We start from the raw sequence: 17,668 nt of genomic DNA, 5'->3' as shown, positions 1-17,668 counted from the left end.
CGCAGCCTGGGAGTGCGCGCTGCCCGCCAGCTCCGCAATGCTATTGGTGCGGCCCTGACGGCTCGCATTCCCAGCCAAAACTCGGGGAAGAGAGCCTGCGCCTGGCAGATCTCGCGAGGCTCGGAGAAGCGCGCCGGGAGCCGCGAGCTGGGCGGGCAGACAGGCGAGCCCCGGCGGGAGGGGACACAATGGCGGCCCAGGCGCTGACGCTGCTGAGGGAGGTCTCGCGGCTGGAAGCGCCGCTGGAGGAGCTCCGCGCTCTGCAGTCGGTGCTGCAGTCGGTGCCGCTCAGCGAGCTCCGCGAGCAAGCGGCGGAACTGCGCCTCGGCCCGCTTTTCTCCCTGCTCAACGAGAACCACCGGTGAGGGGACCCTGCGGCTTGAGCGGGGGCTAGTGACACCCCCAAGTATGAAGACGGGGCGGGGGGAGGGTGACAGGGGAGGCTTTTCCCAGTCGCGGTGAAGTTGAATATAGCCGAAATTTCAGAGAGGGAAGGATTCTGGGCTGAGAGGCAAGAGGCGGGGTTCAAGTCCAGGCTCTGAGGTGTACCCCTGGGCGTCGTCTGGCCTCGCTGCCTTCACCCTTGAAATGGGAATTGGAGGAGGAAAGCAAGGTTGCCCATGTCCAGGGAGAAATCCACAATCATGTATCCAAGTCCTTGGCTTTTTTCCTCCTCTTAGGAAGGAGTACTATCCTGGCAATTTGGTAGTATGCATCAATGTTTTAAATTCACATACCTTTTGATCCAGTAAATCCTGTTGTAGAAATTTAACATGCAGGTTATGCACAAAATATATGCATACAGGAATAGTCATAACAGAAGGTGACAGCAAAAAAGCAAACAAACAAAAACTGGAAACAACCTGATTATTAAAAGAGGATTTTTAAATTATGACACATGACTTTAATACTATGCAGCTGTTGGAAAAACTGATAGAGATCTATATATGTGGACATAGAAGGATCTCTAATACACACTATTGAATGAAGAAGGAAAATTGTAGGAGTTTATGATCCCGTTGTGTGTAATTTTTAAAAAGGATTATAATCCTCCGAGACCCACATGAACATTGAAAATATCTGAAAGGTACAGTGGAAACTATTAGTATGGAAGTGGGACTTAGAATGGTTAAGATGGCAACTTTTACTTTTCATTTTACGTACATCTGCAGAGTTTGATTAAAAGACACTTTGTCTTTGATCATTTGATAACTTAAGACTTTTAAAATGTTCATGATCCAGGCATTTAAAACTGACATTTCTTCTTGAAAAGATAATGAATCGCTAAATCAACACTGGACGACTTCAGAGGGCTTTCTTGGCTCCGACCTTCTAAGATTCCTCCCTTTTTCTTATGTGTTCTCCTTTCATTAATTCCGCAAGTTAACATTATTCAGGTCTGCCTATGAAATCTCTCTTATTTGTCCATTTTAATTCAGGCTCTCGTGTTCTCCCTCTTGCTAGGTCTATTGCGTTCGTCTGACTTTTCATTACCTCTAAGCTTCCTTTTCTAGTGTGTCCTTCCCACGTAGCAGCCACAGTGAACTTCTTAGGTCATTTGGGTCACATTTTTTCCATGATTTCCCATTGCCTCCAGTGTATAATCATGACTTCTTAGTCTGGCATTTGGACCCTTACGGTGTATTTCCATCCTACTTTTCCAGGCTCATCTTTTTCTCCACTCTGCACCTACGTCATCTGCTCCAACTACCAAGTGGCACTATTTACTTTCCCTTGAGCATGACTTGGCATTTTCCTAACTTTGTCCATACCTGTCCTTCTAACTGAATGCCCTCCCTCTCTCCAAATCTGTCTACCCTTTAAGGCCCAGGTGACATGCCATCCCCTCCAAAAAGTTTTTCTTGGTCACTCTAGTTGCAAGTGACTGGCCTCAGATCTCCTGAAGGACGTCATCATTACTTCTGTTAAAGATACTTGGCACTTCTGCACTATTCCTTTCTAGTTTGTAAGTTCTTTGAAGATAGTGGCCATGTTTTTTCATCTCTGCATCCCTCCTAGGGTGCAGCACATAATACAATATATGGCAAATAAAAGATTGAACTCATGAATTTTAGAGACCCCGCCTAGTCCAACCACTTTAAATACAGATGAAGAGACTTTCAGTGATCACACAGTAAGTTAACACCAGAGATGCAGTAGAAACTGAAATGAAGGGGAGTTTGAAGAATAAGGTCCATGGGGGAGGTGGTTTGCTGAATGAAGGAGCAGTGCACTAGGAAACAATTTTAATAGAAATTTAAAGACAGGGTAATTCAGAACTCAGTACGTAGTAGATACCAATGGCAATTTGTAGGAATAATTCTCTGGATAGTGGATTGGCAGTCTCTAGATATATTGCTGTTTTCCTGGTTAAAACACACTAATTGCTGTGTATTGGTTCAGGATCTTTTCTGATAGATGCAAATCTAGAATCTTCACCAGAATTTCAGTGAGGAAAAGTAAGTCCTGAGATTACTGCTTTACATCATGGAAGGCAAACAAGACTGATTGTATGTTATTAATTCTTCGGCTTCTTGGTACCAAAGGACCACATGTTCACTGAAATCTGTGCACTATACAGTTTAATCTACCATTGCTTTGGGGGAAAAAGAAAGACAGAAAAAAGCTTTGTTGAGATATCATTTACCTAAATAAAACAGCACCTAATAAAATACACAATTTGACAAGTTTTAACATGTATATTCCCATGAGACCATCAAGGTAGCAAAGATGTCTCTCAGCCCCAGAAGTCTCCTTGTGCCCTTTAGTGAATCCCTCTCTGCCTCAGCCAGGCAACCGCTGTTTTGCTTTCTATCCTATAGATGGGTTTCCTCTTTTTTTTAAAAAGAGTTTTATGTAAGTGGTGTCATACAGTATATACTCTTTGGTTTGGTTCCTTTCATTCAGTGTAATTATTTTAAGATTTATCCGTGTGGTGTGAGTGGATATTTCATTCCTTTTTATTGCTGAGTAGTAATCCATGGTATGGCTGTACCACAATTTATGAATCACCTGTTGATGAACATTTGAGTTGTCTCCATTTTGGGATATTACAAATAACCCCGCTATGAACATTTGTGTACAAGTCTTTACATAGACATAGTCTTTCTTTCCTCTTTGAGTAAACACCCAGGAGTGGAATGGCTGGACCATATGGTAGGTGTGTGTTTAACTTTTAAGAAACTGCCAAACTGTTTTCCAAAGTGATCGTATCATTTTACATTCCTACCAGCAGTGTATGAGAGTGGATTATAAGCTTAAGTATAAAACTTCCAGAAGAAAAGAGGAGGAAATTTTTTTGAACTTGGGTTAAACAAAGCTTTCTTTGATGTGACACCAAAAGAATGATATATAGAAGAACAAATTCATAAATTGGACTTCATCAAAATTCTGCTCTTCAAAGGTCACAGTTAATAGAATGAAAAGGCAAGTCACAAATGGAGAAAAATCTTTGCAAAGAATATTTCTGATAAAGAACTTGTATTCAGAGTATATAAAGAATTCTCAAAACTTAATAACAAGAACCCAATTTTAAAATAGGAGAAGTATTTGAACAAGATGTGTGGATTGCAAATAAGCAAATGAAAAAATAACATGATTAGTCATTAGGGAAATGTAAATTAAAATCACATTGATATCCTACTACACACCTACTAGAATGGCTAAAACAGAAAGACACTGAAGTGACCCATGTCCATCAGTGGATGAATGAGTAAACAAAACGTGGTGTATACACACATACACACAATGGAAAAATTTTCAACTTTAAAAAGGAAAGAAATTCTGACACATGCTACACATGGATGAACTTTAAAGACATTATATTAAGTGAAGTAAATCAGACATATAAAGACCATATTGTATGATCCCAGTTATATGAGGTACCTAGAGTAGTCAGATTTGTAAAGACAAAGTGAGAATGGTTGTCACCAGGAGCTGAGGGGGAGGGGACAATGAGGGGTTAGTTTCAGTTTGGGAGGATGAAAAAGGTCTGGAGATGGATGGTGGTGGTGATGGTCACATAATAATATGACTGTACTTAATTCCACAGAACTGTACATTGAAAAATGGTTAAAGTGGTTAATTTTATGGTATATACAACTGTATTTCTTTTAAAAAAAAGAAAAAAACCTGTACCCTTTAGCATTCACTCCCCATTCCCTGTTTCATCCCCTTCCCCAGCAACCAGGAATCTGCTTTCTGTCTCTATGGACTTGTCTGTTCTGGAAATTTCTCATAAATAGAATCATCGCATCAAAAGGAAGCCTTTTGTGTCTGGCTTCTTTCACTTAGCATCATATTTTCAAGGTTCATTCATGTTGTAGCATGTATCAGCACCTCATTCCTTTTTCATGTTTGAATAATATTCCATTGTGTGGCTATATCACATTTATGCATTCATTCATTGATGGACATTTGGGTTGTTTCCATTTGTGTGCAGATACTTGTGTGGACATATGTTTTCAATTATCTTGGGTATAAAAACATTCTTAATTGCTCCCTTAGGCTTGATTGTGCAAAAGTGCAGTCCTTAAGTTAAAAGGATATGTTCTTTTTCAAGGCTTTTGCTATGTATCGCTTAATCACCTTTTAGAAAGACACCAGTTTAATTATATACTCCTGTTAGGAGTATAAGTGCCTGTTTGTACTGCCTATTAAGAGACAAGGAAGTTACTCATGAAACACCTTCTTTATCTGCATCTGGTGGTCATCAAGTTCTGCTTAATTTACCTTCTTAATAGCTCTTGAATCTTTTCCCTCTTCTCCATTCCCACTGCTGCTTCCTTGTCTTGTTCCTTCATCACTTCTCACCATCAACTACCTTCTAACTGAAAATCCTTTCTCTAACACTGTTGCAGAGTGATCTCATCATATTACTTCTCTGCTTTAAAATCACTTCATGGCTTGCCATTGCCTTTTGGAAAAAGGCTAAATTCCATAGCAGGATGTAAAAGACCTATCAGAATCTAGCTTCTGTGCATCTTTCCTGTTTCATTTCTTGTCATTCATCTTTCTCCCCACTTCTCTCCCACCCCATCATACCAAGCAACTTGTGGTTCCTGGAATGCATAACACAATCTCATTCCTCTGTGTCTTTCATATGCTACTAACCCCTTTACCTGAAACACCTTTCTTCTCTTAGATAATTCCCACTTTTTCTTAAAGTTTAGCTCAGGTGTTACCCCTCTAGAAGGGCTTCCCTGAACCCTGTGTTCTTTTCTGAGCTCCCATAGCTTCCAGCTCTCACCTACAGCATTTATCTACTTGGATTATAGTTGCCTTTCTATTTTTCTGTGTCTTCCATTAAACTGAGCTCCTTGAGATTAGAGAATATAGCTTATCCTTCTTTATAGCCCCAGCACAGGCATGGCACATAATAGGTACTTAGTAGATGTTGAATAAATTAGTAGAAGCTGTGTTTCGTAGGGACATTTGTGTGGAGGAGCTCCTTAGTGAGCCAGATGCCAGATGTTATTAGGTTGTTACTTCCTACCTGGTGGGACATGAACTCATGCGATCTATGGTGTCTCCTTTAGGGAACAGACTACTTTGTGTGTATCCATCCTGGAGAGGTTGCTCCAAGCTTTGGAGCCAGTTCATGTGGCCCGGAACCTCAGGAATGACCTGCAGAGGGGACTGACTCATCCCAATGATTCTGTAAAAATCCTCACTCTGTCCCAGGTATGAAATCATACAAGCAGATAATAAGGGAACTGACATTTAGTGACCACCTGCCCTGGGCCAGGCTCTGTGCTGGGTGCCAGAGACAGAGGGGTGAAGAAAGCATGTGCTCTCTCAGTCCCTAGGGAGTGTCTGGTCTATTCTAGTGTATGCAGCTAACTATAACCAGGGGGATAGAAGCTAAAGTAGGAGGTTGCACCTGGTACCATCTGAATCAATCATTCATTCATCAAGTACTGAGTTCCTTATTCCTGGCATTGTACCGTGTGTTGTTAGAGCTACCAAGTTAAAGAAAGCCTGCTTCTTTCCTTCAAGGAGCCCTGAGTCTAGAGGAAAAGATTGCTATGTTAGGTCTTGGTCTAGTGGCATGAACGAGGTACTGCTGTAAAGGTCACTCTGCCAACAAATTAAGACAATAACTCTTACCACCCTGGAAACCAAACATGCTACTGTTTTGGGTGAAGAACTGCTGCTGAGGTGAAGTGACAGAAGCTGAGTGGTTAGTTATCCAGTAGATGTTCAACTGCTGCTTTTCCTTTTCTCCTCTGAGGTGTTTATTCAAAAACAGGGGAAATTATCTATCTATTCACTGACCATTTACGTGCAGAACTCTGTAGGTAGGACGTTCTTTACGTAGTTAGTCACATTTAATCTTTATTACTAACCTACAGTTAAGTGTCGTATTCCCGCATTACAGACAAGAAATTAGGCTCAAAGAAGTTATTTAATTCACCCAAGATCAACACAACTGAAAATTGATCAAACTAGGATTTGTATTGTTGTCATTCACTGAAAGGTCACAACTGTTTACCCGCCATCTTTTTTTTTTCTTCCCTTTCAAAGATGCGACTATACCATCTGTGTGTTTGACTTTAATGAATTCAGGTTGTTTGGAATTTTTAATGACTTACAGCTGTAATCAGTAACTCCTAAAATGACTGCACACTAAGGAAATTTGACCATCGTTTGTTCTCATGTAGCCTTGCTTTGGAAGAGTATTTCTGATTGTTTTCTCCTTTCAGGTTGGAAGAATTGTTGAAAATTCTGATGCTGTTACTGAGATTCTAAATAATACTGAATTACTAAAACAAATCGTTTATTGTATTGGTGGAGAGAATCTATCTGTAGCTAAAGCGGTGAGTTGGTTACAACCATCAGCCTAAACACGCAGACAATAGTGTCCTAAAAGACAGAGAAAGGCCTTCGGGATTGAGAGGTGAAGGTTTAGAATGAATGATTTGTGTAATTGAATATGCAACCTCATGTGGGTGATACTGATTAAATAAATGGTGTCAAATAAGTACTGTTAACCCCTTCTATTTCCTAGACTACACATATCTAAATTATCCATCAGGGGATTTACATTGATCGGGTTGCTTGATTAGAAGCTTTTTCTATTTTCTGTTGAGAATCTTTTCCAACTATAAATAATAATAGCTAAAATGTCGTGAATGCTCATTAGATAAGGTGCACTCCATACACTGAATTTCACATTAGTCTTATGAAGTAGAAAATAACAATTGTGTATTTTTATGGCTTATGAGATACTTTCTTTCCTTCTAAGGCCATTAAATCCCTGTCAAGAATATCACTGACCCAAGCTGGCCTGGAGGCTTTATTTGAAAGTAATCTGCTGGATGATTTGAAAAATGTAATGAAAACAAATGACATTGTTCGATACAGGGTGTATGAGGTAAGACTGGAAGCATACTTTCTGGTGCCTGCAATTCAGAATGCAGTAAGGCTTACGGTGGAAGGCAAGATGGTTCATTTAGCATGTATTTATTGAGTATATAGTCTGTGTTAGGCCCTATACTAAGTGCTTGGGATGTAGGGATGAACTCCCAGCCTAGTGTATGAAACGATCATAAAAAAAATTTACACTGCACTCTCAGTACTGTGATAGAGGATATACCATTGAAACTAGACTTTGAAAAATTTAGTTGTAGTAGTGGTAATGAGAAGCAGCTTTGTACTGAGCAGTGTGCTAAATCCTCACATGTACTGTCTTCAGTTCTCACAGTAAACCCTGTACTTCATTATCATTAATGAATCTCACTGTTGATGGAGTCATTGACCCAAGGCCACACAGTTAATAAGCTCCATATTCAAAATGAAACCCTCCACAGTCCAATCCCCTCTTCAGGACACTTGCTTACTTTGCATGTCTTAACATTGCAATGCTTTGATTTTCCTTCTGCTTCTCTGGCTGTTTCTTCTTGGTCTCCTGGCTCCTTAGCCTCTGTTGAACTTTTAATTGTTTATTCCTAAGCAGTTGTGTTCATCCTGTGACTTCAGTTCCCACCTGCAATGGTGATGACTCTCACGTGTAAACCTCCAAGCCAGACCTCTCTACTGAGCTCAGCCCTTCACGTAAACTGCTTTCTTACTCTCTCTCCCTTGGACATATTCTAGTTCATTCATGTTCACGTTCAAACCAAACACCTGATCTTCTCCACCTGCCTCCTCCCCCTAAAGAAAAACAGCAGCAACAAACTGGCCTGTCTTGCAGCCCATGTGTCTTGGTCATTAGACCTCCAGCTCACTTTCTTTTTTTTTTTTTTTTTTTTTTAACATTTTTTATTTATTTATCATCATTTTGCAATTTTGTGTCAAATTCCAATGTAGAGCACAATTTTTCAGTTATACATGAACATGCATATATTCATTGTCACATTTTTTTTCTCTGTGAGCTACCATAAGATCTTGTATATATTTCCCTGTGCTATACAGTATAATCTTGTTTATCTATTCTACAATTTTGAAATCCCAGTCTATCCCTTCCCACCCCCTACCCCCTTGGGAACCACAGGTTTGTATTCTATGTCTGTGAGTCTATTTCTGTTTTGTATTTATGCTTTGGTTGTTTGTTTGTTTGTTTTTTAGATTCCACGTATAAGTGATCTCATATGGTATTTTTCTTTCTCTTTCTGGCTTACTTCACTTAGAATGACATTCTCCAGGAGCATCCGCAGCTTACTTTCTGTGAGGCTGTGTTCTTCCTGCCACGTATCCATTCAGTCATCACATTGTGGCAATTTTACTTAAACCTATGCATTTCTTCTCTTTGACATAGCCACCACCACCCTAGTCTAAGCTACCAGTATCCCTCCCCTGGAGTACTATATATGCATCCAAACTGGTCTGCTCTCTTCCATTCTTGTCACCACTAGTCTGTCATCACATACACCCACAATGATTTTTTAAAAATCAAAATCTGATTCTGTTGTTCCTCTGCTTAAAATCCTTGGTGTCCTGTATTGCTCAGTAAGCCCTCAGAACATACTTGTTGAATCAGTATGAATGAATGAATGGTTGACTGATGGAATGCGTGCTTGAATGAATGAATGAATGATTTTGACAGTCTGTTTGTTTTTGCTGATTTGAGCTTTTGTCCTGATTGATGATTTTTTTTTTAAGTACAGATACACCCAAATATAATGGAGCATTTCTGTGCCAAGTTTCTTATGTGTTCAGTAAAGTTTTCTTACTTGCAGAGACAAATAGTGGACTTTTAAAAATTCAATTATATAAAGTACCTAGTCCTGCATTTAACTTAAAATGACAGTCTAACAAGTTTGGAGCTGTTTTGACCTTTCTGCTTTTTCTGTTCTTTTTTTCTTTCAGCTAATTGTGGAGATTTCTTCTGTGTCCCCAGAATCTTTAAACTACTGTACCACCAGTGGATTGGTAACCCAGCTCCTTAAGGAACTGACTGGTGAGGATGTGCTTGTCAGGTATGTTGACTGAGAGAGTTTAGAGCAAAATGTCCTCTTTTGGAGGGCCAGGTGACAACCTTGGGACTTAGTGTGGTCTTCCCGAGTAGAGCCTGTGCTTAGGTTGCAGTCTCGTGACCAGATGTCCTGAAGACGGGGCCTTTAGAAAACTGTTCAAGGTACATGCAGCATGCTGGAACTTAGCAAAGTCTTTCATGACAGTTTAGCTACTTTTGAATAACTGTGTTCCCTGTCCTTAGGCATGTGTGCTCTTTACAGAGTTGCCAATCACATGGCGACTGCCATTTTGTATTACTTAACAGGTTAACGTACACATTTTTTGTGTTGTTAAATAATAGCACTATGGCATGATGGAAAAACATGGACTTTTGAAAATGGTTCAGACTTGGGCTTGCATGCGTCTCTGCCACTTATTAGCTGTTTGACCGTAGAGAAATTCTTCTAACCTTTCTGCACCTGAGTTTCCTCATCTCCTAACTGGAACACTTACAACCCTGTAAAGAAGATAATGTGAGGAGTAAATGAATTGACCATGGAGACCAATACAACGGCTGATATAGGTTCTCAAAGGAATGTTAATTCCAGTCTCTCTACTCCCAGCCCCACCTTACTCCCTAAGTCCCCTTTAATATTTGCCAAATGTTTCCTTGTGGGTATTCCACAATTTACTGACGCTTCCTCACTGTTGAGCACTTGGTTTACTTCAAGTATTTTGCAGTTATAATAGCACTATAATTACCTTTGTGTACAAATTTTGTTTTCTTTATTTTAAATAATTTCCCATTTGTCCTGTGTTCTTTAAATGACTGAATTTGTTACTCACATGCATAAACCAGTAACCAGTTACACTGTTTTAAAGCATTTGAGTTACATTGTTTCAAAGCATTCCTAATAAGGAAATTATTTTGTTAAATTTCTTTAGCTTTGTATCAGATTTTGCAACATAGGAAAAAACCTTGCAAAATAGTCAGCTAAGTTACCTTAGGATCAACTGTAAAAATACTTTTTTTAGTTAATTGGGGAAGTTTGGCCATGGTTAGGTGTTAGATGATGCCAAAGATTATTATTTTTTTTAATATGTGGTAAAGACATTGTAATTGTGTGAGAAAATATGTTTTTTAGAGATGCATGCTGAAGCATGGAGAGGTAAATGGCAAGATCATTAGACTTTGCTTTAACATAATTCAGCAAAAAATGGAGAAAAAAAAGAGTTGAAATAAATAAAGCAAAATCTTGATAACTATACAATCAGGATTACTGTACAATCATGGGTACATGGGAGCTTACTGTACTGTTCTCTTTTGTGTAAGTTTGACATTTCAAAATAAAACAAAGGTTTAAAAACTTTTAGGAAGTAGCTATGTGATAGTGGAAACAATAGTGGGCCTTAAGTCAGAGGTCGTGATTTAAGTCTTAACTCTCCCTTGTAAAAACAATGTGATTCTAGACAAGTCACTGCAATTTTCTCATCTTCGTGTCCTCATCTGAAAAGTAGAGCTGGGATCATTGACCTTTCACATTTAGTGGGAAGAATTATATGCAATAATCTGTATGAAAGCAATTTATAAGCTATGCTAATCATATGCAAAATCTTGGCATTTCAGAGCCACCTGTATAGAGATGGTGACATCACTGGCATGTACTCATCATGGACGACAGTACCTTGCTCAGGAAGGAGTAATTGATCAGATTTCTAACATAATTGTGGGGGCCGATTCAGACCCTTTCTCTAGCTTCTATTTGCCAGGTAAGAAACACTGGTGCTTGTGGAAATAATGGTATGTGTTTTGTTTCTGAGTTACCTCTGACCAGGAAGGCTGGGGTTGTTTTCTCTGGAGCTGATCCCCTTGGGATGATACCCATAGCCCCTTAATGAAGTGGGATCAATTGCTCTGGGAGCCATGCACTCTTGATTCTGATTTTTTTTGGAAATATTACTGTTTAGAGCATTAGGATGTTTCCCTTGAACCTCAGCCAAAGGAAACATAAATAAAACTACTAGTAATGACATTTATAGTATGTTTCACAGATTCAGCAGATCTCTGAGTTGGAATCTTTATCTAATACAGAATTACTCTGTTCTAGGACATGGCTGATTACTTTTTCTTGAGTACTTGCAGAAATTGGAGGTTAATGCTTTCCTTAGGTAGCTTCGTTTATTTCATTGATGAGCATCTCTGTTTAAAAAATATCTTCCTGATAGCGACTCCAGACTTACCTTCCTGTAATGTGCATAGACCAGTCCGTGCTCTTCTCCCTCTTGCACATGACAGTGCTTCAGTCCTTGGACCCAGCTCCACTGACACCCTGGGGTTTCTCTTCCCTCAGCAGCACATATCACAGGTCCTTCAGTGTCTCCTTATGGTCTGTCTGATTTCCAGGCAAAACAGTACCATAACCTTTCTCCTCTCTCTGGCCTGTAGTTTATTGCTATCCCATGAAAACGTAGGGCCCACAATTTATGCTGTCTTTTTCCTCTACTAAAATACATTGTTGTCAATATCTTCAGGATTTGTGAAGTTTTTTGGAAACCTGGCTATCATGGATAGTCCTCAACAGGTCTGTGAACGTTATCCTGTTTTTGTGGAAAAAGTCTTTGAAATGATGGAAAGTCAGGACCCCACCATGATTGGTGTAGCAGTGGACACGATTGGAATTCTGGGATCCAATGTTGAAGGAAAACAGGTTTTACAGAAAACAGGTTGGTATGATTTGTTTTGGCTTTCCTTAAGGATATCTTAATTTTTGACAAAGATTCGTTATGTAAGTTCATTTGCTGGTATGTTAGCTGCATTACAGATGACAGTCTTTTTACCATGACCTTGGACTGTCCCTTAAAGAGTCTCATAGTTATTACTGAATTTTTTTTTTAAACTTGGCTGGACCAAGCATTCTTTCCTCTTTCTGTCTTCCTTAAATAGTATTCATGGTACAAAGACCATAGTCTGGAGTCAGAAAGACCTAGATTCTTGTCCCAATTCTAACACTGACTTAGCTCTCTGAACTTCACTTACTCATATCACAACTTTAGGCCTCATTTTCCTCATTTCTTTTTTTAATGAAAAGAGTAATAGCTACTTCTCAGAGTTGTGTAAATATTTAATGAAAAAGATACATTTGTTTTATATTTGTAATGTCAAGAAAGGAACAGAAATAAAAATCTGTTATAAAATTTTATGTCAAGAGTGATCCTTGTATGGCACATCCATGAGTATCTTGCATATATTATAAATTCTGCACACAAAAAATAATGTACAGCACTGTTAAAGCCCTTGTGAAGTGTATGTTGGAAATTAATATGCTGTTGTGTATCACAGCTAATACCCATGTCATGTGTACTCTTCTAAGTGCATGTGCCTTTAACATATAAACCATTTGCAGTCCTGCAGAGAACATATACCATTGTCATTCTCATTTTACAGGCAAGGTAGCTGAAACTTAGAGAAGTTAAAATAACTTTTCTAAAATCATTCAGACTGTGGGGCAGCTGCTACTCAAATTTAGGTCCTTTGATTCCAGGTCCTCTGCACTTTGACTTACATATGCTGTGTTGCATGGGAATGCGTTTTAGGCCTGTCACTTGGTCTCTGACTACGTGTTTAGTTCTATGTTGGTTTAGGTTGGGAGCAGTCATAATATATGAAATCCTACTTTAAAAAATCTCATTGTTCAATCAATAGCCATTAGGATGGCTATTATTTTCTTTTAAAAAAAAAAACAGCAAATAACATGTGTTGACAAGAATGTGAGAAACTGGAACCCTTGTGAATGTCTGAGGGGAATGTAAAATGGTACAGCTGCTGTGAAAATATGGTGATTCCTCAAAAAATTAACACAGAATTACCATATGATCTAGCATTTCCACTTCTAGGTGGAATTCCAATTCGATGTGGCACCTCGAGTAGTCAAATTCACAGAGACAGAAAGCAGAATAGTAGTCACCAGAGGGCTTGGAGGGGAGGGGGCTTGTTATTTATTGAGTACAGTTTCAGTTTGAGATGATAAAAAAACGTTCTGCAGATGGATGGTGGTGATGGTTGCACAGCAATGTGAATGTACTGAGCCGTATGCTTAAAGATAGTTAAAATGGTAACTTTTATGTGTGCTTTACCACAAAAAGTATATCTTGTTACCCTTCAAAGGAACTCGCTTTGAACGCTTGCTCATGAGAATGGGATATCAAGCAAAGAATGCCTCAACAGAGCTCAAAATTAGGTGTTTGGATGCAATTTCATCTCTTTTTTATTTACCGGTAAGTAGACTGGGAAATTAATGAAGGACAGTGGGATATTTGGGGGAGAATAAATCTGTGTGAATCAACATAATTCTGGTTGACTTACATAAATGTTGACCAAATAAATGCCATCTTTCTCAGTCTTAGTGAAAGAAGAGAACCCTCATTATATGACTATAACATTTTTTAAGTTAAAGTGAAATCATGGAGTATGAGAACTAGAGGGGATCCTAGAGATTGCTCAGTCAACCCCATCAAAAGCAAAACAAAACAAAACTGAGGCAGTTTGGGTCGTGTTTGGGGAAGAGTGCTCCAGACTTGGCCCACAGCCAGTTAATGACAGAGTGTGATCAGAACCCAGGTTTCCTGACTTCCTAATGTCTTGAGATTTTCCTTTTCTGTCCTCTAGCCTGAGCAGCAGACTGATGACCTCCTTAGGATGGCAGAATCCTGGTTTTCTTCTTTATCTCGGGACCCGCTGGAGCTCTTCCGTGGCATCAGCAATCAACCGTTCCCTGAGCTACACTGTGCTGCCCTGAAAGTGTTCACGGTAGGCATCCTCTTGTTTCCCACAGGCCCTTCTGGGACTGTCACTTCCACACGGGAGTGCTTAACCGTGAGTGAGTCCCTCTGCACGCCCTGGGGATACACAAGTGCATAGTGAGTTTCTACCCTCACTGTTAATGTAGACTAATGAGGGAGACAAACGTGTAAACGGATTGTTTCAGTGAAAGGTATTAGGTGCTGTGGCAAGTATTTGAACAGGGTGCTATGGATCACAGAATTAATTCCAGGTTCCTTATCTGCCATCAAGCAAAGCCCTTACTGACCTAACCCTGGTCTTCTTCCTGAGCCGCCTTAGTTCCTGCCATTCCCTTCTGGCACTCGATGCTCTGCAGATACCAAACTGCTTGCTTCATATCTCTGGACCCTCATGTACTCTCTGCACTCAGCACTCTTCCCTCACTTTGCCTGTTAACTTCTTGTTCATTCTTCAAGGACCAGCTCAGGTGTCTCTTCAGCAAGCTTTGCCCAAACCCACAAGTCTGAGTTAAGCAGTGTCTGCTCTCATACTTTGCATTTATTCATTCGTTCAGCAAGTATTTGTTGAGTTTCTTTTCTTTGCTAGGTTCTGGGGATACAAGAGTGAACAAAATATACAAAGACTTTTCTTTCATATAGCTCACTGTCTATTGAGGGACCCAGGCAGAAATTATTATGTAGTTAATTGTATAATTATAGTTGTGGTAAGGATTATACCTCTGTGTTCTGTTTATTACACTTTGTTGAAAATGTTTATTTATTGACCTATTCAAAATTTATTGAGAGTAGAAACCATATCTGATTTAACTTTTTAGCCTCAGCACTTACTGTGGTTCCCCGGGCTTGTGGAAATGTAGTGATCACTTTAGTAATCCTAGTAACGGGGTCTCAGGCAGCATGCTTGGCCTACGGGGTGGGGGAGCAAGGAGAGGAGATGACGAGAAGGAAGGCTTCCTGCAGAATGTAATTCATGATCTGGGTTTTGAAGGATACAGTACACCTATCAACTTCAGGAATGGTGTGTTATAGACTGTTTCACCCCTGTCAGTAGTCCCTGTGATGGTCATTTTGGCTCCTGCACGGGTAGTCTCATTGTCACTGGGTTTTTTCCCCTCCCACTCTTCTACGGTATGCTCCACTTAGGCAGGCATAGTTGTAGAGATAATTTTTTGATTTACTGGTTTGGATGACTTTTTATTTCAGCCCACCCTTCACCCTCAACTACTGTTAAGTAGGCTGATGTTTCTCAAACTGTAAGAGCTTGTTAGAATGTAGATTGTGATTCAGTGGTTCTGGGATAAAGCCCGAGATCTTGAATTTCTGACAAGTTCCCAGTCGATGCTAACGGGCTGCAGAGCACATTTTGAGAGGAAGAGACTAGACTGTCAACTTGATTGTTCCTTGTTCTTCATTGAAATGTAGTAGTGGGGTTTTTTAAACAAACCTTATAAAAGTTGCTTATTCATTTTTAAATTTGGAAAAGATTGAGAAGTAGAAGTTTTTTAAATCACAGAGTCATACCTCTTTGGTGTATCTCCTTTTAGTGTTGGTGTTCGTGTTGCTGTTTATTTATTTATTATTTATTGGTGAAATATTTCAAACATACAGCCATACCTTTCTACCTCTACCCAATCCCGTTTCTCTTTCTCTAGATGTGACCACTGTCATGAATTCAGGGTTTATAAGGGCAGGCGTGACTTTATACTTTTACTGCGTGTGCATATCCTTAAATTACAGTATTTTACATATTCTTAAGTTTTGTAGATGGAATCATGCTGTTCACATCATTCTGCAACTTGCTTCTTCTCTTTAATGTTGTTTTTAAGATTTAGCTATAGTAAAAGAGGCAATTAGAAAGTCATTAATATTTCATTGAATAGCCACAGCGTGTCACTCTCCAGTAAATGAAGATGTAGATCGTATCTCTTACAAATGATGGTACAATGAACAGTCTCGAAACTGTCCTCACGCACAAGTATGAGAGCTTCTTTAGGGTAGCCTTTTGTCCTCTAGTCTTTGTTTTTATTTTTCTGTTGTTGTGATTATGCATGTATATAATTTGGATCTATTTTTTTCATATAACCTATTCTTTATAAACATTATTCTTAATGTTTATTTAATTTTTTATTGCTGTAAACCATAATTTACTTACCCACCTTTCCACTGTTAGGGATGTGTACTGTACCTCTCACACTGCGACAGGCATCTTTGTATATAAAGGTTTTTTTTTAATACTTTGATTATTTTCTTAAGTTAGCGTTCAGGAGGGAATTACTTAGGCAAAAAGTAACATTTTTTAAGGTTCATGTTGCCAGATTTCCTTCTGAGGTTTGTGCCATCTCGTTAACAAACTTAACCTCTTAAGGCTCAGAGGAATTGTGTTCTTTCTGCTTTCCATTTCAGGCCATTGCAAACCAACCCTGGGCTCAGAAACTTATGTTTCACAGTCCAGGTTTCGTAGAATATGTGATGGACCGGTCCGTAGAGCATGACAAAGCTTCAAAGGATGCCAAATATGAACTGGTGAAAGCACTTGCCAGTTCTAAGACAATTGCAGAAATCTTTGGGAACCCAAATTATTTGAGGCTCAGAACTTACCTGAGTGAAGGTCCATACTACGTGAAACCTATTTCCACGACAGCAGTGGAAGGAGCTGAATGATTTTTTGTAGAGTCTTCACCACTTATTGACCAAAATTTTTCCTGAGTCATCTGACTCCATCTGTATTTTACAAAACAGAGACTTCCCTCCCACCAGAGTTATCATGGAGTATCTAATGTAACTTTATCACCGACACTGGTTGTGTTTCTACACTGAAATACAGTGTAAATCCAGGAAAGCAGGCACACTTGGTCATTGATCCAGATGTTCTTCAGACTCCTTTGACCACCTTAATCTTTGCAAGAAAATGGAAGTTTTGTTCTCCTCCCAGAAAGTTTTTGTGGACTTCTCACTGCCTTATTTTAAAACCCACTTCAACTTAAATGGAACTAAATTGTTTCTGAATTCTCTTTATCACTTTTTTTTTTTTCTTTCGGTCCTTTCTCCACTTCTGATTCCACTTTCACAGTCTTGGATATAAATATTCTTTGTAAAACAAATATATGCAATCTTAAAATTATGTTCCCTGTGCTAAGAATAAATACTTTTAATAAGATCTCTTGATTTTTTTGTTATTATTATTCCTTTGAAAAATAGATAATAAATCTTTTTAAAGTGTTTCTAGTGTTCATTGATGGTTTGTTTTTGTTGTTGTTTTGTTTGTTTGTTTGTTTGTTTGTTTTGCTGTTGCTCAGTGCATTTAACTGTGTTGTGGTTTGGGGTAGGGAGGCGTGATGACATGCTAAACCAGAAAGGTCCCCAAACTGTCATTTTATTTATTAGTGGGTCATCATTGTTGAGTTTTGCTTTTAATTTTTGAGGTTCATTCAGTCAATATTGAGTTGATCAGCTAGAGGGAGAAACCAACTCC

The 17,668-nt window shown here is 39.2% G+C and overlaps 1 protein-coding gene across 1 annotated transcript; it reads left to right on the top strand.

Moving 5' to 3' along the window:
- The first annotated feature begins 103 nt into the window (after positions 1-103).
- Positions 104-17,417, top strand: PSMD5 (proteasome 26S subunit, non-ATPase 5). The gene is made up of 10 exons (XM_010950358.3): positions 104-361; positions 5,538-5,682; positions 6,705-6,818; positions 7,247-7,375; positions 9,310-9,419; positions 11,024-11,166; positions 11,929-12,120; positions 13,562-13,671; positions 14,063-14,203; positions 16,600-17,417. Exons 1-10 carry the CDS (start codon positions 189-191, stop codon positions 16,855-16,857), a joined length of 1,515 nt encoding a protein of 504 aa, XP_010948660.2. The 5' UTR covers positions 104-188; the 3' UTR covers positions 16,858-17,417.
- The last annotated feature ends 251 nt before the right edge of the window (positions 17,418-17,668 follow it).

The sequence above is a fragment of the Camelus bactrianus genome, chromosome 4 (assembly GCF_048773025.1).
Source record: "Camelus bactrianus isolate YW-2024 breed Bactrian camel chromosome 4, ASM4877302v1, whole genome shotgun sequence".
In the NCBI taxonomy this organism is placed as follows: domain Eukaryota; kingdom Metazoa; phylum Chordata; class Mammalia; order Artiodactyla; family Camelidae; genus Camelus; species Camelus bactrianus.
This window is presented reverse-complemented; position numbering and strand designations above follow the sequence as displayed.